Genomic DNA, 22,941 nt, shown 5'->3' with positions numbered 1-22,941 from the left:
TTGTATAAGTTAAGAAAAACTTGGTACATTGATCACATTCTTTTACTAGTAGCAAATTGATGCTTTAATACAATAATATATCTTTTTTAGGAATCTAAATCGATCCATTTTATAAAAATACACATCTAAAAAGTGTTCAATCTGTTGGTGAACTGACAAAATTAACAAATAGAAATAGAGACGTTGTCCACGGCGATGTCCCCTTTATTCCCAGACCCTCTCGTTCCTCGAATGATAAGCTGAAAAACAAATAGAAGACTCCTATAGAAAAGGTAATTTCTCTTAAAACTAAAATAATTTTTCAGCTTACCATTACAGTAAGTTAAAATGGTCAGATGGCATTTGAAATGGATCAATTTAATAAAAATTCATTTTTATACAACAAGGACAACTTAAAATATAATAGATCAATGAAAGATAAAAAAATAAAGACGTTCTGGAGTGAAATGAGGCAAAAAGGCATGTTTAATGTAAAATTTTTGAACAAATATCAACTTTCGAATGTTAACTTTCAACTTAAATTGAATAGCTGACCCATAAGATACACCGTTACAAGTTTTATATGTTTTTGAAAGAAGAAATGTTTTTGAAAACAATGATGAGTTATGAAATATACAAATTTGTTTAAAGTATAATATAAATGAATACCAAAGAACGAAATGACGATCATACGAGAATATGAAAACCTTGTAAATTTCAATATTCAAAAGATTTCAAAATTACTTTTGTTAATTAATGTTTCAAAGCTTGATAGAAAACTAAACACAATTTAAGCACAGGTGATTTGGAGCATGAATTAGTTCAATATATAAAGTTACTAAAGTAATAAATATAGCACCACGTAAAAAGTTCAATCTCACCAACTTTTTTTTCTTTTCTTTTGTATTAAATTTTTATTGAAATTTTGAATGTTGATTACGTCTTCATATTTTAATTTGTGAAAATTATGTCACTGTGATTTGATATTGATACAGTTAGTAAGAGCGTACTTGTGTCTGACTGTTGAGCTGCAGGGTCGTGTAATACTTCACCCAGCCCTTTCTGGAAGTGTCCAGACGGTCGATGACGTTTTCGATTCCACCTTCAACTGTTATCACCTCCAGGGAACCAATGTGCTTTCCTTTCATGTGGTTGTAAAACTCAAAGCAGTAGGTCGCATCTAAGAATAAAGTCAAGGTAAGTAATAAGAATTAAAAATTTAAGATATATATATATTATTTGGCGTCTTTACGTCTTGACAAAATCTACTCTAGATTAAAAGTCTTGAGTTTATTGGTTTGATAAGCAACTTATTTTGTGAACAATTTTCTTTTATATAGTTAGACTCTAAAACTTTTACTCATGCTTGAAAATAATGTCTCATGATGGGTTTAAATAAAAAGGAGTAGTTGATTTTTGGATAATATATGGGATGTTACTCTGTGATACTTCAGTTAACAAGAGACATAAATTGATTGGGTCATGTTTTAATTTTAGGTTATGTCAGCAAAAATCATCCAAATTTGGATGGAAATGGAAAATGTAACAATATGTTCACAATATAGAACAATCTTTTTTTTAATGAAACCTATAAATCATTTAACAATTAAAAATAGCCACTACAAATGTAAAATACAAAAAATGCATAAAAAATGGTTTGCTACCAGCAAAAACTCCGTTGCTGACCAATTCTGCTGTGCTGTATGGTTCCTTTCCATTAGCTTCTATATATTTGTAGAAGTAACCTGAATATGCTAGACCCGGTCCTGTGCGACGAGTTTTGGTTCCTCCCTGAATGGAATACAAAGTGGCATTGAAACATAGAAGTTCTCAGATATCAACGCATAAAAAATATAAATTTTACTAATGTAAAAAAGTATATTCGAGCTCCTTAAGCCTTTTTTCAATTTTTGTTTTTCAGAAACCAAATAAGTTTTTTATTCTGAACTTCTTGCATCTGTTTTTGAATATGCATACACTTTGCCTTGTCCAATCAAAATCGTCATTAATTCCCTCCTTCAGGAAGCAGTTAGTTTCAATTTCTTCCTCAAAATCACACTTGGAAGAAGTAACTGAAAACCAAACATTCTGTTAATAACTTATTTTGTGATAAATTAGGGTGCATCGGATTTATAAAGTTAATATTATGCAAACATATTTTTTTTTTAGGTCACCTGAGTAAACTCAGGTGACCTATTGCTATCTGTTTTCGCCCGTCGTCGTGCGTCGTCCGTCGTCCGTCGTGCGTTCACAATTGAACATTTTCAGCTTCTTCTCTGCAAACCACTGAACCAATTTCAACCAAATTCGGCACAAAGTATCTATGGGTGAAGGGGAACAAAATTTGTGAATTTCATGATCCCTGCCCCCCTGGGGCCTGAGGGGCGGGGCCAAAACCACTAAAATTAATGCAATCTTTAAAAATCTTCTTCTTTACTCCTTGACATCAAGCAGTCAAACTGTTTGCATGATTGTAATCAGCAATGAGTCCTCTACCAAAATTGTGAAATTCATGGCCCTGGGGTCAGGGGTTCTAGTGCTAGGGCGGGGCTAAATAAGTAGGTAGTGAAAATGCATTATTTCTTTGAAAATCTTCTTCTCTGCTCCTGGGTATTAAATAAACCAACTAAGTACATAGTTATGATGAGCAAGAGTGCCTCTACCAAAATTGTGAATTTTATGGCCCCAGGGGTTTTGGTGTTAGGGCGGGGCTCTATTGATTATATAGTGAAAATACATGAATTCTTTGAAAATTTTCTTCTCTGCTCCTGGGTATTAAATAAACTAACTAAGTACATAGTTATGATGAGCAAGAGTGCCTCTACCAAAATTGTAAATTTTATGGCCCCAGGGTCAGGGGTTCTTGTTTTAGGGTGGGGCTCTAATGATTATATAGTGAAATGCATGAATTCTTTGAACATCTTATCCTTTGCTCCTGGTTAATATACTAATGATCTAATTACATATTTAAGGCCAGGATTTATTTTATTTCCAGTTTTACAAACCCTCCGCTCAAGGTTTTGAATTTTAAGAAAAAAATAAAACAATTTTTTCTTTCCAATGTCAAATTTGAGTCGGGGTCGAGATTTCAAATTTACGAACTCGCACTTCCGGTTTTAAGATGCAACGGCGGGTAAATAAAGCTAGGGTAGATCTATCTGAGAAGATAGCTTGGTTTAGTGTAAAATTCATTGATACGAGTGCCATTCAAAACGTTTCACCCATTCAAAGGACAAATAAAATGCCGACGACTTTGCTGCACAATGACATGCTGGTGAGATAATTATGTATTCGTTTCAAAAGTATCTGTCTGTAAATTATTTTCCTCCCCCAGGTTTTAAACTGCCCGTGGTGGCTATTGCATATTGCCAGCGACATTGTTACAGTTTAGGTCTCTGTTATAGCTTACAGTCTAAGCATCATTCTTCAGAAAAGGGTTGCTTATGCATCAGATGTAATGAATAAAACTATGGGAGAAGTTAAGTCCATTTGAGGAAGAAATAAACAATAACCTGAAGAAATAAAAAAAATCAACTTTTAAAAGGCGGCAAGAATATACAAATATATACAGGCATGTAGTATCATTTGTATCAGCCAGAAAAATTATTTCACACTTAATTGAAAAAAAATGTTCACCCTACTTCCCAATACTCCCTGTCTGTTTTATGACAGGAATTATAATTTTAGGCATCAAGTAAATTTTAGAACAATGTCTACACATTCACCTAACACATATTTAAAAAATGAAGATATATTGAAAGACTTTTAAAGAATTGATTTTTTAAAATATATTTTGACCAACATCACAAAATTTATATAACTGGCCCAAACTGGCAGATGATGAAATAAGCAATTAAATGTTCTACTTTCCTATTTGTAAGCATTATGTGTCCAGTGGTAAGGAGCCTATTAGAACAGCATAAAAAAAGAATGTACAAATGTTAATAATTGATTTATCAAAAAAAAAATTTATTTCCTTTTCCTTCGGGACTTTTTTTTTCTCATGTTCATAACTAAACCTAAACATAAAAAAAAATGCTGGCCTTATAATGAAGAAAGGGGTCTCTTTCAAAATAGATAATTTCAGGGCCGCTGGGTCAGGGGTACCAGGGGGGTACTTTGACTAAAAATAGATTAATGCTTTGAAATCTGCCCTTTGATAAGCAATGGTGCCTCCTTCAAAATTTGTGAATTTCATGGCTTTTGGATTAAAACACGAACCAAATACAATCGCTGGAAAGTTGTTACATGATACTCAGGTGACCTATAAGGCCCGTGGGCCTCTTGTTTTTTTTTTTTTTAGAAATTTCATTCCAACTGATTTTCAGATATTATGTTAAATGATTTAAAATGTCATCTCAAAGGACGGAAAGTCTAGTATGTTGTCAAGATGCATAAAAGATAAATGTAGAGATAAATATCTGCATGTTTGTCTGCAAGTCCTTTACTGACTTTTGACTACCCCCTTCTTCAATATGAGTATTGTCAAACTAAAATCAAGTAAAGACTGATCATCATTGCATCATTTTTTTTTAGCTCACCTGAGCCGAAGGCTCAAGTGAGCTTTTCTGATCACATTTTGTCCGTCTGTCTGTCTGTCCATCCGTCCGTCTGTTAACTTTTCACATTTTTGACTTCTTCTCAAGAACCATTGGGCCAATTTTAACCAAACTTGGTACAAAGCATTCTTAGGCAAAGGGGAGTTTAGATTGTTAAAATGAAGGGCCAGGACCCATCACAAGGGGAGATAATCAAGAAAATACAAAATTAGGGTGAGGTCATTAAAAAAATATTCTTCTCAAGAACTACTGGGCCAGAAAAGCCGAAACTTAAGTGGAGGCATACTGGGGTAGTGTAGATTTTAAATTGTTCAAATCATGACCCCCGGGGGTGGGACGGGGCCACAATATGGAATCCAAGTATTACTTAGAAATACACATATATAAACTTTAAAAATCTTTTTCTTAAGAACCACAGGGCCAGAAAAGCTGAAACTTATGTGGAAGCATCCCGGGGAAGTGGAGAATCTAAATTGTTCAAATCATAACCCCCGGGGTTGGGCGGGGCCACAATAGGGAATCCAATTTTTACATAGAAATATAGAGGAAAAAACTTTAAACATCTTCTTCTTAAGAATCACTGGGTCAGAAAAGCTGAAACTTATGTGGAAGCATTCTGGGGTAGTGTTTATTCTAAATTGTTCAAATCATGACCTCCGGGGGTTGGACGGGGCCACAATAGGGAATCCAAGTTTTACATAGAAATATATAGGGAAAACATAGGAAAAACTCTTCTTTTTCTCAAGAACCACTGGGCCAGAAAAGCTGAATCTTATGTGCAAGCATCCTGGGGGTAGTGTAGATTCCAAATCATTCTAATTGTGACCCCCCGCGGGGGGAAGGGGGGTGTAGGACGAGGTCACACTAGGTATTACAAGGCGGGAAATCTGGTAAAGAACGGCATCACCAACGCTACTCAGGTGAACAATGTGGTCCATGGGCCTTTTGTTTTACTTACTTGGACATCCCGCCGTGTTACAGTTTTGAGTCTGACTATTTTCTCCTTCACAGTCGGCTCCCCCATTTGATGGTTCTGGGTTGGTGCACGTGCGTGTACGTGTTTGGGTTCCTCCACCACAGGATACCGTGCAGGTGCTCCAAACAGACCACTCAGTGAAACCTCCGTCTACTGTTAAATGAATAAAAATAGAGAAAATATATAATGCATTGATTGACAATTCCATTTTTTAAAAACGTTATCCAAACATAAAACAGGCAAATGAATGGAAATGTCTATCGTTATATTGCCCCAGGCATGGATTTCAGAACTTTTTCCAGGGAGGGGGGTACACCACAGGCCCAAAAAAGTTCCAATCAAGAGATTTCTTGGCAAGTAAAAAAAAATCCAAACATAAAAAACGAAAAAACAAAACAAAACAAAACCAAAAAAAAAAAAAACAAAAAACCAAACAAACAAAAAACCCCATAAACTCATTTCCAAAACATGACAAACCTATTTCGGGGTGGGTGGGGGTATTCGTTGACTTTTAAAACAACTTCATACCAGTGAGGAGGGGTTCGCGTTCTCCAGGGAGTGGGGATTTCCAAGGTCACTTTTACTTGGTTTAGTATATACATTTAATAACTCTACAAATTCAAGGGGGGTTGGGTGTTCCGGATCCCCACCCACTCTAGATCCGCGCATGATGCCCATATTGATTGCCCATAATTGATAACTATTTCTTATTTGTTTCTAATGCCCCTTTTCAAGGGTTTTCCCTAATATAGATATGCCTCTTGCTTTTGGATAGGTGCCATAAATCTTGTCCCCATGCATAATTCTTATGGCCTATCAAAGGGGAACTTTTTTTAACTACATTACTCAGTATTTTACGGGACACCGGGCCTTGGTTTTGGAGGGATTTCAACCAATAAACTTTTGATACATCCAATGCTAAGCGCTTGGTGTAGAAAGTACCTACCTAGGTTTAACGTTCTAACGTTAAAGCGGTATAGGAACGGGAATCGATTAAAACCTTTATATATAACAAATTAAGTCAAATGCTACTAATTTTGTACTGGTTTTTATTTCGGATTTCAAAAATCAAGATAATAAACTTTTGATTTTTGTAAACTATTTTGGAAAGTGTAATGAGTTTGAGCAAGGCATCCTTTTGTTTAAAATAACTTACTCGGACATTCCTGAGTATTACAATTCTCCGTCTGACTCCTGTCTCCTACACAATCAGCGCCCCCATTTTCTGGAGCCGGGTTTGTACACGTGCGTGTACGTGTTCGAGTGCCACCGCCACAGGAAACCGTACACGTGCTCCATACAGACCAATCAGTGAAGCCTCCATCAACTAGATATAGCAAAAATAATGTGTCTGTATAGCATTTAGGTTGATGTGCTGTTAGTTCGCTCGTGGTAGATAATAAAAGCTAGGTGAAAATATATTCTTTGATTAATGTAATCCTTAAAAAGTGAGCAAGGGTAAGTTTTCATGGATTTTTGCTTTAAAGTTGAAAGGTCTTGTGTATTCTTAAGGTGAATTAAAAATAATATGACCAAACACACAACTATCAAACCAAAATAAAAATAAAGGCAATGAAAATAGATTTTTCTGTCTTTCTGTCTCGGCATATGTCTTTAAATAGTATCTAAAATACGTACATGCCAAATATCTCATTGATACTAGTATCTCAATTCACAAAAACATTATACCCAAAAATGATGCTAAAATGTCAGGGGTGCAACACTTTTGTGACAATTTGAACATTCAATATATTTTGAAGATCTGTGAAATAAATTTGATAGTGGTTTATGTTGAAAATATTCTCCTGATAATATTGAAAGTAAAGAGCTTTAAATGGGAACTGTGGTAACATTTGTTTGATCAAGTTGTGGTCATGGCTGAAGATTAAAAAAATTATACCATATCAGGAGCTCAAAGCAATCACTAACACACAATTTAAAACTTTAAAATGTGACTTAAATCACAAGCAGCATTTATGAGAGTCAAGTATATGCGCACACCCAATAATGTTAGCAGTGAAACATTGGATGCTTTGCTCCCTAGCATGAAAATAAAACCTTTATCAGTATATGATTTTCTGAAATTTATTTCGGAAATAAAGCCATAAGGAACATTCTTACCAAACAGATCTATCAATTACAGGATCTGTTTATGTTTCAGATCTATATTACTTTGGTCAGACGGGCTACACATTTGTTTTTATACAGATTAAATAATATGATAAATAACTCCTATTCATGCTACTGTAAGAAGTATTCATTAATTAATAATGATCCATTTATATAGTTAAGCATTAAATTAATCAAAATTTTATCATTAGAATCTTTTTTTTCAATTCTATTAATTCAAATGTTTTTTTGCAACAAATATGCTAAAATTATAACTGGCCCAATATGAATGAATATAAAGCAAAAATTGATAAGCAAAGTGCCTCTGGTTGCTTACTCTGTTTGTCCTCTAAAGGAATATATACTAAAAAATAAAATTTACATTATAATATAAATAAATGCATTAACTTTTTTGACATAAATAAGAAATAAATCAAGATATAAAGCTAAGTTTCAATATTTTCACGTGTTTCAATTATAATGTACTAGACTATACACTATACAGTGTAAATATTGCAACATTTTGTTTCCACTTGAAATTGCCGAATTGTATGAATTTTTGTGTTTATATTGACAAACTAAAAATAAATTGAAAAAAAATGTTCTCAACATTTGAGAACTATTTGATGATAAAACACTGTCTATCAACACGACATCAACAGTCAGTGCAAATAATCATGTTTTAAGGTTTTGAAAATATGAAAACTTGCTGTAAACGATAAAAAAGATAAAATCATCAAACTTATTTACAAACTTAAATAAGATACATATCAGATGTCATGAGAGCAACAATACTCGTACAATGTAATGTAAAACAGGGTCCCTTCAAAATCTAGTATTTTTGCGTAAGAAAACTTCCTTTCAGATTTAAAAAATTGACTTAAACGGACCAAAAAGTTAATTTTGGGGAATTGTATTGCTTCTTATTTTTTTTTTTTCATGTAAAACTTTTCAACTCAGAATTGAAAAAAATAATGTAAAATAACAGCCAAAAAACCATTTTTATTAAAATCACATACATGTATACAATAGAAGAAACTCATTCACGATCTAGATTTAATCATGCAATTATTTGATACTAATTTGAAGCATAAAAATATAATTACTTGTGATTATGTATTTCAGTAGGTCTTTAAGGGTAGTAATGTATTTTTTATATAATATTATCCCGGAACCTTTTAATCCAATGGTTTATTATATTACCAGTTCTAAAACTAGAATGCATGTGCAATTTGATAATATAGGCAAAAAATATGTAAAAAGTATATTTGATTATTTTAAAATTCAGTTTGATGTTAATTACTTTTGAGTTTACCCAGGATTCAGTTCAAAATCATTTAAGCATTAAGAGTTCGGATGAGATTAATAAGTCCTTTTGCTAGTACATATATTCTTATATATTTTGGATAATTTTATAAGCATTCAGTTTTTAATTTTTCTATTCAAATTTATTCCAGAATACAAGTTTGGAATTGCAGATTTTGTTTATAAGGTGAATTTCTTCTAAATTTAATTCTTTTAGAAGGAAATAGATATACAACTTACTGGGACATGCGCCTTCCGTACAACTTTGTGTCTGGCTATCCTCTCCTACACAATCAGCCCCGCCATTTTGCGGAGCCGGGTTTGTGCAGGTGCGTGTTCTAGTTTGGACACCCTCACCACACGAGACCGAACAGCTGCTCCATGCTGACCACTCAGTGTAACCACCGTCAACTATTGAAAGCAAACGTAAAATGGCTGCCATGTGCAAACATATATGGACCAACTTAATTATATGCAGTGATCACACAGAGATATACAACTGAATTTTCACTCATTGCAATTTTAGTTAAATTCTAGATTTGTATTAAATTAAAATCTCATTTAGTAAAATTTCCATTTAGTAGATACATATTGAATTCGTATGATCTGCAATAAAACATCCTTGTTGTTTCTAATAACAAGTACTCACTTGGACACAAAACATTGTTACAGCTCTGAGTCTCACTATCGCTACCTACACAATCAGCTCCACCATTCTGTGGTGGAGGGTTTGTGCACGTGCGTGTACGAGTTTGGGTACCGCCACCACACGAGACTGTACACGTGCTCCAACCAGACCAGTCCGTGTACCCACCATCAACTGAATATATTGTAAGATTGTGTTTAATATTATATTTTAAGAAAATTACACAAGAAAAACTGATTATCGAGAGGAATGCTGATCCGAAAGTTGTATACGCATACATATATATGCATGCTAGAAGGCAAAAAAGAATCACCATTTTACATATAGTTTCCATAATCATAGCCAGTCGTTGACCCCCTACCCACCCCCCCCCCCCCCGGTAAAAAAAAAAAAAAAAAACAACAAGAAAACACAGATTTGTCCAATTCCAAAACAATAATAACAATTAAATTTTCGAACAAATAGCTACAACCCCTTACCAGGGCATGCGCTGGCAGTACAATTCTGCGTCTGACTATCTTCTCCGACACAATCTGCTCCTCCGTGTGCTGGAGCTGGGTTTGTGCACGTGCGTGTACGAGTCTGGACACCATCACCGCATGTTACAGAGCACGCGCCCCACGCTGACCATTCTGTGTAGCCACCATCAACTAATTAAAAGAATTAATTTTCTTTAATTCATCAAGAAAGTTTACCCTGTATCAATATAAGAAAAGAATGCTTCAACCCTCCCCCATGTTAAGAGGGATAATTCTTTTATGTAAACTAAATCCATGAACTAATGTCATATGCTGTTTCTTCATTTTTAAAAACCTCGAAAAACAAGTGGTCAAAAGACTTCCATGCAGATCTTTTTTATTTTGTACAAAAGCTTATTAATCAAGAAACGATATTTATTGTACATAATACATAAACTATCCCTCCAAAAAAATCAGCATAAGTCTTTCGATGCGGAGTACATTTTTGTAAATTCAGGATCTTACTCTTGTCGTACTTTTCTCATCTTTTTTAAATACCACAAAATGAAGCTAAACATATTCAACTTCTTTGCATCTTTCTTTCTAAACATCCTTTATTGAAAGAAAATGATATGTGTTCAGTCCTTTTAGAAAAAAAAACAATTTGTAAATCAAAAGGATAAAACACAAAATGGAGACTACTGTAATAGTACTTGTATTCCAGAAACAAAAACTTACTTGGACACAATATATCATTACAACTCTGTGTCTGACTACTCTCCCCCTCACAGTCAGCTCCGCCATTTGAGGGTTCTGGGTTAGTGCACGTGCGTGTACGTGTTTGGGTTCCTCCACCACAGGAATTGGTGCACGTGCTCCATGCAGTCCACTCTGTATAGCCACCATCTACTGCATCAGCTTAAAAGAACGACACAAGTCAATTGTTTGATCTTAAATGAATCCATTTGGAAGCTTTCTTTAAAAATTATTAAAAAAAAAATATAATCTTAACAAGAGGCCCAGGGGCCACAGCACATCATAGCATATATGCAGGAAAAAGCACATAAGATCAGAACTGAAAGTTTACCAGGTAAACAGAGCCTGTTTTAACACTCTGGGGGATCCCCCTGATTTGGTAAAAAAAGAAAAAAAAAACACTATCTGAGAAAGCCACATGAGTTTGTCTTTCCTGGCCCAGTGGTTCAATAATAAGAATTTTAAATTTTTCCTATATACAAATGGCTACCATTTTGGCCCCTTACCAGGGCATGATTTGAACAAACTTGCTCTGCACTACCTGAGGATGATTCCACATGACAATCTTTCCTGGCCCAGTGTGCTGGAGAAGAAGATTTTTAAAGATTGTTCCTATATATTCCTATGTAAAACTTTGTCACCCATTTTACAGGCCCCACGCGCCCCACGCTGACCATGATTTGTGTAAACTTGAATCTATCACTACTAGGATGATTCCACATGAGTTTATCTTTCCTGGCCCAGTGGTTCTTGAGAAGAAGATTTTTAAAGATTGTTCCTATATATTCCTATGTAAAACTTTGGTTGGCCATTTTGGCCCCCCCCCCCCCCCATGTTTGAACAAAGATGAATTTACTTTTATGTAAACTAAGTTTCATCTTTCATGGCCAAATGGTTCTTGAGAAGAAGATTTTTAAAGATTTTTCCTATATACTCCTTGTAAAAAGCTTATTAATTTTGAAACGATATTTATTGTACAAACTTAAATTTACACTATCTGAAATAATCAGCATAAGTTTCATCTTTCCTGGCCAAGTGCAGACTACATTTTTAAATTTTTCCTATATACTCCTATGTAAAACTTTGGTTGGCCATTTCCTCAACTTTCTTTTAAATACCACAAAATGAAGCTAAACATATTCTATTTCTTTGCATCTTTCTTTCTAAACATCCTTTATTGAAAAAAATGAAAAGGTTTTATGTCCTTTTAGAAAAACATTTGAAAATCAAAAGGAGAAAACACAAGATGGAGACTACTGTTATAGTACTAGTATTCCAAAAAAAAAAACTTACTTGGACACAATATATCTTTCCTGGCCCTGTGTTCTTGAGAAGAAGATTTTTTAAAAACAGTTAATTTTTCCATTTGAGGGTTCTGGGTTAGGGCACGTGGCCCTGTACGTGTCAAACTTGAATCCCCTTTACCAAGGAATTTGTAGCAAGTTTGCAGTCCAATATAGCCACCATCCATCTGCAAGAAGATGAAAAGAAAAGTTTACGACACAAGTCAATTGTTTGATCTTAAATGAAGTTTTTATTCCAAATCCATTTGGACGATTTCTTTAAAAAATTATAAATGTATAGTCTTAAATGTTATTGACAATCATTGTAATATGAATATTAAGTATTTGAAAGTCGTTATATAAAGTCTACTCACTGTTTTCACAATAATTTCCAGAATACCCAGCATCGCATTGGCACGTGTACGTCTCACCACTGGGAATACACTGTCCATTAACGCATTGATGGTTAACACAACCTAAACAATTGTCACACTTACTATCAAATAACTTCAATTATCAAACTTAAATCTTGAAGTTAAAATTTTCATAAAATCACCATGGAACAATTGTCCAAAGTAAAATAATTTATATGATTCGCTTACAGAGATATGTCTGTTAAAAGAAAATGATGTCTAATTAATTAGGATAAAAATGTATTTGACCATAATGATTGGCCAAAAAATTTGCATTGAGTATGTTGATAGAATTGTGAAAAAAAAATCCTTTCAATTCTTGGAATAAATACCACAGGAACTCGGCAATATAAGCAGGTCATCCATTCCAAATGTGTTCCACCCATAAACACCAGTTATCTCAACCTGATAAAAATGCATTTCATAAAACTTAAGCTTTAATATGATAATTTTATTCATTGCAGAAAAAAAATATTTTAAAAAGGGAAGTTTCATTCTCAGCGTTTCATAATTATAAATTCTGATTAAAAAAAAAATAAAGCTAGAGTTACTGTGAGCAATGGGCTCACTAAAAGATACTCCCCCCGCCTTTCATATGGTCATAATAGCAGAGGTCATGTTTTAATCTGGAAGACCCGAAATAAGTGTCAGATCAAAAAGTAAAGTAAGAGTAACACAATGGCATTATGTAAAAAAAAAAAATTGGTGAAAGCATAATTAAATCTTATTCAGTGGTATAGGAAGAATTGCGGATAAGAGATGGATACCCTTCAATATTGTAGAAAGAGTGGTCCATGTTTTGTTCTTGGAGACCCAAAATATGAGGCGGATCAAAAAGTAAAATAGGAGGTGCACAATGGCACTGGGTGGGAAAGATTCTGTGAAAGTTTCCTTAATTTTTATTCAGTGGTAAAAGAGGAGGGTCATAGGAGCGTAACAGACGACGGACGGACATACAGACAGACAGACGGACATCCCTATCACTATATATCCTCCCACATTTCAAGCGAGGGGTATAATAAGTGAATAATTGAAAGAAAAATGAGACCTTTAGATTATTGACAGCTGGTAAATCCACAAGTTTGTGCCGCCATATTATGTCTGTACCACCAGCGATGGTGTATTCGTTGAGTACGCTTTCCCCGTCCAGGACTGTGACTATTAATTTGGTGTAGTATTGTGGGTAGTTAGGATCAGTCTTGTTGTCCATAATATAAGTGATGTTCAGGCAACGTTCTGTAGCTGATTTTGAAAACAAAAAAAATATATTCAATTTAAAACGTCTTCCAAATGTGATTGATAATTATTTTAATAAGATGAATATTTAATTGCGTTATCAAATTACGACTGAATCACCGAGATTGGGGTTTTATTTTTACTGGTTTCACGGATTGAAATGTCAAAACTTTAATTAACCTTCAAATGTGGCTTCTGTTCGGAGTTTGGTTGTGTAATAGAGGTAGAACACGGTGAGGTAGGGAACCATGGTGGCGAATAATGTTCCGGAATGAGGATATACGGTAGTACCGTCAAAATTTTTTTGCTACAAGAAAAATATATTTCATACAAAAATTACATAAATCATCAAGGAAAATGATCTTTTTGGAAAGTGATATCCATTGTATGTCTTCTGCCGACATTTTTTTTAAATTTTATTATAAAATACTAGTATATTTATTTGATTTAATGATATAAAGTATATTTATTTGATTTAATTATAAAATATATATTTGATTTTATTATAAAAATTATTTATTGATTTAATTATAAAATATATTTTTATTGTAAATCATATCTCTAAACAAAATAACAAAAATTCTTACCGATACAATACTCCACCAAAATTGCGATGTGGGATCTTGTTGAAAAATACTACCAGTGTAATCTTTATCAAAAGTAGACCTCACTGTTGCATCGGCTAACGTATAATGAAAGAATGTTTCTTTACTCAGTACAAACATCATCTTCAAAAAGTATTTCTATGTTTAAATTTCGGAGCTATTTGTTAAATAATTGTAAATGTGGATAATTAATTGCGCATTTTCGCTTTTTAGTTGTTTATAAGCAGAGTCTTTAAGTAAAAAAACCCCAGGGGAATCGGAATCCAACATGTTAACAAACGATTATATATTTTCTTACCTGTGACATAATCACAGTTTTGTCCAGAGAATCCCTCAGGACATGTGCAGGTGTACTGGTCAGCTGAAGTCCCCTCGTGACAGGTGGCACCAAACTTACACGGGTGGCTATAGCAACCTTAATTTAAAAAGATTGATTGATTATATGCTCTTTAACGTCCCTCTCGAGAATTTTTCACTCATTTGGAGACACCACCACTTGCCATGGAGAGCTACAAATTTTGTCCTTTACTTGGCATCTAGGGCCATTGAGCATTGAGGGATGATCTTTTTCGTGCCAGTACCTACTGCGACACGGGACTTCGGTCTCATCCAAAGGACCGGTCTCCACGTCCCACAGTGGGATAGAATTGAAAAAAAAAGTAGCATGTTCTCTTTAAAAAGAAACCTAGTAAAAAATCTGAAATAATTGACACCTGTTTTACTTTTTCATAGGTAAGCATACCTGAAGGAATGGCCTCTACCTTGACGCGAAAACCGGTGCCAGGGGAAACTTGCGGAAAGGTAACGCTGTCAAAACGAATCATCATCATGTTTTCATCCCCAAGAAGATGTTTATTGTACACGGCACCTGGAGTATTTCCGCATGCCCTGCAAGGTAAATTTTGAATTACGAAATAATTTAAATGAATTTACAATTTTGTTGAAAGTTTTTATTTAAATAAAAATATAAAATGTAAAACTTTTAGAAACTTGTAAGGTACATATTTATCCACAGTTTTGTTTTATTACCATAAATAAAGATGGAACATTAGATCATACAATGTTCCTCTCTGTTTTAATTGCAATACATGTAACTGATTTCTGTTATAGATGATTTTCATTAAAAGAGGGTCTTACTGTTTTCCAGGCTCTCCAATCATATAGTCCTTAAAGATGAGGAAGTGCAAGCAGTTATTATTGGAGCTGTCAGGTAAGTCAAGGTATTCAATTGTAGCCCTCACCACAGTCTTCAGTGGAGCCTAGTTCAACCAAGAGAAGGAGAATTACACACAGAACAAAATAAAACTCATGATTTTAAAATCAGCGGGAAAAATAATGTACCTTTATCAGCCAGGTACAGAGAAGATTTGTTGTGTATGACGTCATTTCGACATATTGACTGGATCCCGGTGATGCTAAGTCAATGATTCCTCCACAACCTAAAAAAAGGCGGGTAACTTTACATTTGCTACATAATTTATTAATAATTTTCTTCGAAGCTTATCTTATAAATACTACAAGTGTCGTATATTTCTGTATAATATCACAAAAAAAACTTACTATTAGAAGTGTCTAGCTCGGAACAGTCTGCTCCCGTCAGACCATCTGGGCACTCGCATGAACAGACACCAAGATAGTTCATCTTGGCAAATCCACCATTATTACAAGTCAACGAGCATGTTGCTGAATATCAAAAGCGGAATAAGGATAAAACCATCGTATATATGCAAGAAATAATATTTTTAATACATTTGTATTTAAATTTGACAGCTTATATGGAATATAATTGTATACATTTCTGATCACTCTACCTGGACATTCATAATACATGTTGACGTTGAGTTTATCGTAGAAGGACAGATCGTCTTTACTGTTTGTGATGAGATAGGCCAAATCGTTGTCCGGCAGTTGCATTGTCTGGAGACCTGATTGTTTTGCAAAACTCTAAGCATATAAGGAAAAACGATTTACTTTAAAGTATTAAGGTTTTTAATTTGATTATTTGTTTAGTGCTAGGATGCATGTGTTTAAGACCAGTCTTAGGGAAACAAACAATCAAGACTTTGAATAATTATATTTGTATGTCCATTTCTTAATATTTTTAAAAAACATTTCGTCAAAATTTTGGTACATGTGTAATGAAAATAATGTTAAAAGAACCAAACAAAAACAACACACAAAAGATAAACCAAGTTATCTAGCGACTTCAGACTCTGGGGCCCGTTTTACACAAAAGCGAAATTTTGCACTCTTTGAAATTGGTTATGTAAAATTTTTTTTACCACTTTCCTTTTAAAAAGTTTAAAATAATTTTCGATATAATGTTAATAAAAAAGTTATATGTTTAATGACAGTGCTTTTGCAATGACTTACAGATAAACCATATTGAAGAACGGATCCAAGATTGTAGGGGGCATATTCATGTATGTGCTGTCTCTCAAAGTTCCCCACAGCACCTGGTTTAATGTTTTCGAAAAGAACACATATGTTTTCCTCTCTGTCAGTCCTCTGTTGTTCGTGCCAGGCCCCCAGAGCATGAAGAACTTCGTGCAGAACAATGGATGTCTGTTAAAACAGAAGGTAATAATGCATTTTTGTGAATTTCTGACTACCTGAATATTTTTTGTGAGAGAGAGAGAGAGAGAGAGAGAGAGTTTTACCCATAAACATCCAGGTCCGAGCCAAATTTTTTGCTCCGTTCTTCTAATGTATCCCACATATGAAGCACATCTAAAAATGTCGACTTTTATATTATTTTATATACATTTTACCATATTAAAGAATCAAGCCAATTACATAAGCACATTTCTTACGAAGTTGTGTTTCCAAAGAACTTGATATAATTGTTAGTTGTGGTAGCCTCTGTTACTTCTACCCAGTGTATACAGGCTGCAGCCTCAAAAAGAGCCAGCGACGATTTAATTTTGTCTTCCGCTTGTGTCTGGTAAGGATCTAAAGAAAGTAAAATAACTGTTAACTAAAAATCTGTTAGCGAACATTTTGAGCAAAATACTTATATGCTAACAAAATCTAAATAATTCAGCAAGTTATATAAAATACAAAGAATGATAACTTTCAATGCATTTATTCTGCAAATTATAGTATCACGCAAGATATACTGAATTATACTGAAAAAGTTTTTATCATGGGGAGTTAAAAAGATTCAAGTTCCGATCGACCGAGACTAGTTATGAGGTTTCCTAGACTTGTGATGGGATGAATCAACCATAAAACGGGTTAACAAGATACGACATAACAAAAAATGGATAATTCAATGTTGGTATAAAATAAATATCATTTCATGGATAATTTATGACGTAATGATTTAATAGTAAATAACAGTAATATATCTCTACCAGTGATTGGATAGCAAATCACGATATACAATCATTATACCCCAAGGAAGGAATAACCAGTGATGAAAAATAAAGATTCCAAAAGATGACTACTCAGTGAAAAGATTATTCATACAAAAACATAAAGGCGCGCGATTATTTACACAAAGAATGAATAGTCATTGACAGAGTAATCTTACTATACCCATTGATGGAGAAATTAAACACAACAATTTAAAGGATGAATATTCAATACATATATCACAGTAAGAATATATACTTACCAAAGGATGGATAATCAATGACATAATGAATTGTTCTGTTTGGCCACCGCCAACCTTTATCATGATAGAAGGTTCTCTTGGCTGATCTGCTTGGAATCTGAAAAGATTCATTACTATTTTAGAGCATCGATGTTCTGTCTATGTGTTAACAAATACATGTACATAGTATGTATAGTATGTTCTTACTCGTAAATCGTCGGACATTTTGTGAACATCTCTGTCTAGTGCCATTTCCTCTTCTTTCTCCTTTTTATTCATATTTTTTGGCTTTAGAAAGAAAAAGATAAATACAATTAATAATAAATAACATATGGTAAGTACATTTCTCATCTAAAAGGCAAGATATTAAACAGTAATTGATTTTAAAAAAAACTTAAATGATAAAAATTGAGGAATAAGGCATTAATAACAACCCCCGTTGGTATAAAGGTATTGGATCATATGACTAGGAGAAGTAAGCGTCCCATATCAAAAAAGGTCACTGTCTCTAGACCTTAACATTGATATGGTATGTACAAAATTCCCTATACAAATTAATTTTAAATACGAAAGTCTACTACTGGTATGGCGCCAATGGAATTTATGTATTGGGGGATGTAAAACAAGATTGATGGAATCCCCCAAACACCATATAAACTTATCTGTCTGTAGCCTGCCTAGATTTAAGAATTAATCGAATGTAAGTAAACACTTGATATGAGATATTGGACTCCATATAAATAAGAAATTTGACGATATGAAAACTGCTATCATCATGTTTGTCATACAATTTAGCCCTTTTTTTTTGACTATTTAATGTAAAACACCCAAACATGAACAGGTGTGACAAACTTTTCTTTATGTAGTAACTTTTATTTCGAGTTCACTGCGAAATAATTTAATTCTGGTTGTAACGCTGTATTTCATTGGATAAAAAATTTACTTTATATTGTATAAAATGGGATGCCTACGTCACAATGACTTACGTCAAAAACGTATCAATCCGCCTGACGTTGCATTCAAATTTGTACAAATTGTTAGAACAATCATCTTTTTTTCTTACATCAAATGAATAAAAATTAAATTATAAGCAATGACTTTAATAGCTACCCATTTTATACGGTATAAACTGGGTTGGAACAGTTTACGCTTTTTTATAAACCGCTTCGTGGTTTATAAAGCGTAAACTGCCCCAACCCAGTTTATACCGTATAAAATGGGTAGCTATTAAATTCATTCCTTAAATATGAATGAGAATAATTAGCATTAATTTGATAAAAGGTTTTCAATAGATCTTTGAGTAGAATTAAAAGCCAAAGCAAGTGTTTTCCTATTCGTACATAGCAGGTTAATGAAAAATGAGAATTTGACAGACATGGATTTCACAACATACCTTATGTGCGCCATCAGGTAGGTAATCGAGTTGTCTTTCTGCGTAATCCTGGGCAAGTGAGTGCAAATTCAGCTCTGACTATAAAATATAGATTAGAGATTTTAAAAAGTGGACCTTTTTAAATTTATAATTTGATTAAATTAAAATCAGGTTTCAAAATATAATAAAAATCGTCCGTAAAAAGGAAGATAATCACAGGGGTAGACGTCGTTAAAGAATGCAAATATCTATATATGTGCGTCTTCATTCCTATTAGTTATTTAAAATAAAGAGAATGCAAACTTGTTTTTATTTGTAATACAAGTTGGAGTTGCTTTAAGTAATAAGATTTATATATCTTTGTGTATGTCGAAAAAGTAATTATTTGACATTTAGATTTACATCTCCATCTTGTGATATAAAATTTGAAGATAATGAACAATTGTAATCAAAATTTAAATTAAAATAGATTTAAAGTAAAGCCAATGTAAACATCTGAAACATGCTTTTTCCCCTCGATAGTAGAAATATTCAAATGATAAACTGAAGTTGTGATTAGCAAAAAAGCTGAAGTCCTCTAGTTTCTCATACAAATTAGTCGGTAATAAGCCTTTGTCGTTTAATTGTCTGACTCAGTAAAACATCTAATACATATAAATATGAAACAGGTGCAATATATTTTTTTATATCAAGTTCGATCACTGGGATATATCGAGTCGGCATACAAAGGGATTATTAATTGATAAAACATTGTTGATATATCCACCTGCCACATCTAGTGTTTTCCTAACCATGAAGAAGTTTATGAATAGAATAATTCCGCTTCATAGGAATGTCAAAAGAGGTCAGCTAATAAAAGAGCACCAATTGTGCCCACTGGAATACCAAGAGTTTGTGTATAGAAAAATAATGGCTTTTGAAAAAAGGTATTTTAAAGATAAAATATGATGTTATAGAATTCCCTGTTTAAAAGACAGTTCTGTATGAAATCAATATGCATTTTTTTTATCTATACTGAAAAAAAATGGTTGCATGAAGTTTAAAAAAAACTTGCGTTTTGTTGCTCTTCATTTAATGTTTCAAATTTTGATAAATCTTATGAGGTCTGTAGTAACCACAATTGCTTATTTTCTATCACATGTTGAATATGCTGATGCACAATATTGTTTGTTGTAAGGAACAAAAAAAAAATTTACAATATAACCTCTTTGAAAATTTGATTGTGAAGATTTTTTTTTCAAATTATGAAATCCAGTATAGGAAGGCCAGTGCAAATTCAATTTTGCTGATGGGGATATAGAAAGTGTTAAATCTGACATATGATTGTGAAGAAACGATCCAAAATCCTTCAAATGAAATTGCGAGATAATGTATTTTTAATTTTACTTTCTTCAAAAGGCACATTGTCATGAGCGAACAAATGCTCTTTTGTTACATGCATTGAGAACTTTGACAAGTTGCGTGCTAATCATGTGATCAATTCATTTTTCACTCTTTTATTACATGATCATTTTGCCATGAATGCAGCTTTGCATAATGGTTTGCTGGTATCATATGAAAATAAGGATGAGTAATCAAATGCTTAGATTTCAAACGTAGTTTTAATAGTTACCTGATCTGAATAATATAAATTGATGCACACTTAAAAATTTGTGTGGCGACATTTGGACGGTGATTTATGCGTGCTTATGCTTAATCTGATCTTCTGAAAAAATAAATTGAATGTCAAAACATTTTGTTTACCATTTGAATTTTTATTGAAATGTGTCTTTGTCCGTTCAGCATCGTTTAAGTTTACAAATTTAAAAAAAGACATGAATAAAAAGGGAAGAAATAATAATTAAGGCCAAATTCTGAAAATTGAAAATTTCCAGAACTTTATATCTTATCTTTATTTTATGTTTATTTTGTGAAGGAATTGCGTTGAATAAATGAAGCATTTAAGTGTATTTAAAGCAAATCATTACCATAAAATGGAAGTTTGCTTTAAATACAATTTCTTACAGTTTGCAAATATGCATAAACTACATATCCAGAGTTTTCTTTTAACTGTTTTTATTTAAATAGTGTTTAGTGTTTACCATCTTACAATATTAATTTATGTATTATTATCAGGCGTAAATAAAGTTTGCTAAAGATTAATGATTAAACTCCTTGAAAGTTATAGTTGATATGTTGTATGTTTAGATTGTGTTTATCATAAAACTTTATTTTGGAATTTTGTACTATTTATTTGATGAGGTGATAATTTACTTGTCAAACTAAATATTCCAAATTCTTGACAAGCAGCGTGTCAGTTTGCAATTTTGTTCATATAGTTTTGCACAGAGAAGGTTTTACACGTTTTTGAATACCTCTAATTTTGTTGCATTTTATGATGCATTAAAATTCTTTTAAGAGAAGGGATTCATTTTGTATATCAAATATGGAGATAGGTATTCAAGCTCAAGATTCAATTCAAACAATGCAAATCAGAAGAAGAGTATAAAATGAGTATTGTAAAATAGTACTATCAGTTATAAATAAATTCATCGAAATGCTAGCTGAAGAAATTTGATAATAATTTGACTGAAACAGGACATTCAATTAATATGTGATAAGGTAATGACATTGGGGCAAAACAAGTACAGAACGTCTTAAAATGTAATTCTGATTAACTCCGTTGCTTACCTTATCGATGTCCTCTAACTTTAGGCGGTGTTTGCTTTTTCTCCCATGACTTTTCCCATTGTTGTGCTCATTTTTTCTTTCCTCACGTAGGAGGTCCCTCAGCAATCTTTCTAGGTCGTCTGCAAAAAAACAAAAGTAGTGAAAAGTAAAAATCTGATAATATTCTTTCTCCACAAGCATTTATGTCTCAAAAATATTTTTATTATAATAACTGATGCTGATTAAGATAATTTAGATAAGAGTTTTTACGATGGACAGGATAATTTTAATCATGGAAAATAATTGAATATAGGAATTTCTATATCATATTTAGTTTTCTTTAAAAAACATTTAATATTTTGGCATTTCTTTTTTTTTATTATTATTTTAGTTAAATTTACTAAAGAAGTATTGTTTTACTGTCTAAAATCATTCGGTTGCATAAAGTTGGTGCATCAAAGAACTATATGCTTTAGGTATATCTGATTGGCTACATATGTATAATGAACAAAAGTCAAATTTTGAAAACTTAAAATGTAAGAATTCAATAAACTGTAAACAAAATGAAATATAATTGTTTTAAAAATAAAAATTATATGTTCCAAAATATTCACAATTTCTGTTTTTATGAAAAACAAAAGCTTAGTCCGATTTTATATATTTTTCAGGAAGAGGAATAAATCACTTGAAAAATTTCAACAATTTAAGCTTTAAATATCAAAGTGTGTGTTCATGAAACAATTTTAATGATTTCTATATTATCCACTTGTTAAAACATTTTTCAAAATTTATATATCCTAGAACACACATACGTCATAGCCTTCTGTAATAAAATGAAAAATCTGAAAAAGGATTTCATTCAAAATTGTTAAAAGGAAGTCATTGAGGTGAAGAAAAATCACATCAGAGTTCAAATGTCATTAAAGTTCGATGATCATGATACATATTTTATATGCTTTTGAATGGACTTCAATAATTATCTTTAACTTATAACTGT

General features: G+C 32.8%; 1 protein-coding gene across 1 annotated transcript; it reads right to left on the bottom strand.

The window, feature by feature from the left end:
- On the bottom strand, positions 1 to 21,992 carry LOC134254174 (uncharacterized). The gene is made up of 27 exons (XM_062736720.1): positions 21,966 to 21,992; positions 19,317 to 19,394; positions 18,131 to 18,211; positions 17,945 to 18,041; positions 17,139 to 17,277; positions 16,986 to 17,055; positions 16,699 to 16,890; positions 16,137 to 16,269; positions 15,886 to 16,008; positions 15,667 to 15,764; positions 15,463 to 15,584; positions 15,068 to 15,213; positions 14,624 to 14,740; positions 14,308 to 14,402; positions 13,901 to 14,027; positions 13,533 to 13,726; positions 12,817 to 12,889; positions 12,446 to 12,547; positions 10,771 to 10,950; positions 10,054 to 10,224; positions 9,169 to 9,339; positions 6,671 to 6,841; positions 5,497 to 5,667; positions 1,957 to 2,051; positions 1,644 to 1,770; positions 990 to 1,159; positions 1 to 239 (listed from the first exon to the last, which is right to left on the bottom strand). The coding sequence occupies exons 3-27, from the start codon at positions 18,200 to 18,202 to the stop codon at positions 162 to 164; spliced, it is 3,234 nt and encodes a 1,077-aa protein (XP_062592704.1). The 5' UTR covers positions 18,203 to 18,211; positions 19,317 to 19,394; positions 21,966 to 21,992; the 3' UTR covers positions 1 to 161.
- Positions 21,993 to 22,941: the final 949 nt, after the last annotated feature.

This window comes from Saccostrea cucullata, unplaced genomic scaffold, assembly GCF_032062105.1.
Source record: "Saccostrea cucullata isolate Sc308-1 unplaced genomic scaffold, CSIRO_AGI_Scuc_v1 ctg319, whole genome shotgun sequence".
In the NCBI taxonomy this organism is placed as follows: Eukaryota; Metazoa; Mollusca; class Bivalvia; order Ostreida; family Ostreidae; genus Saccostrea; species Saccostrea cuccullata.
Note: the sequence above shows the minus strand (reverse complement) of the source record. Positions and strands in the feature narration are given on the sequence as shown.

Excerpts from the sequence above, each read along its gene's own strand:
- LOC134254174 (XM_062736720.1), bottom strand. The coding sequence starts at position 18,202 with ATGAATAAAAAGGAGAAAGAAGAGGAAATGGCACTAGACAGAGATGTT. Across the intron at positions 17,056-17,138 it reads TTCTTTGGAAACACAACTTC|ATGTGCTTCATATGTGGGAT; the intron begins GTAAGAAATGTG and ends CGACATTTTTAG. Across the intron at positions 14,741-15,067 it reads GGTAGAGGCCATTCCTTCAG|GTTGCTATAGCCACCCGTGT; the intron begins GTATGCTTACCT and ends TTTTAAATTAAG.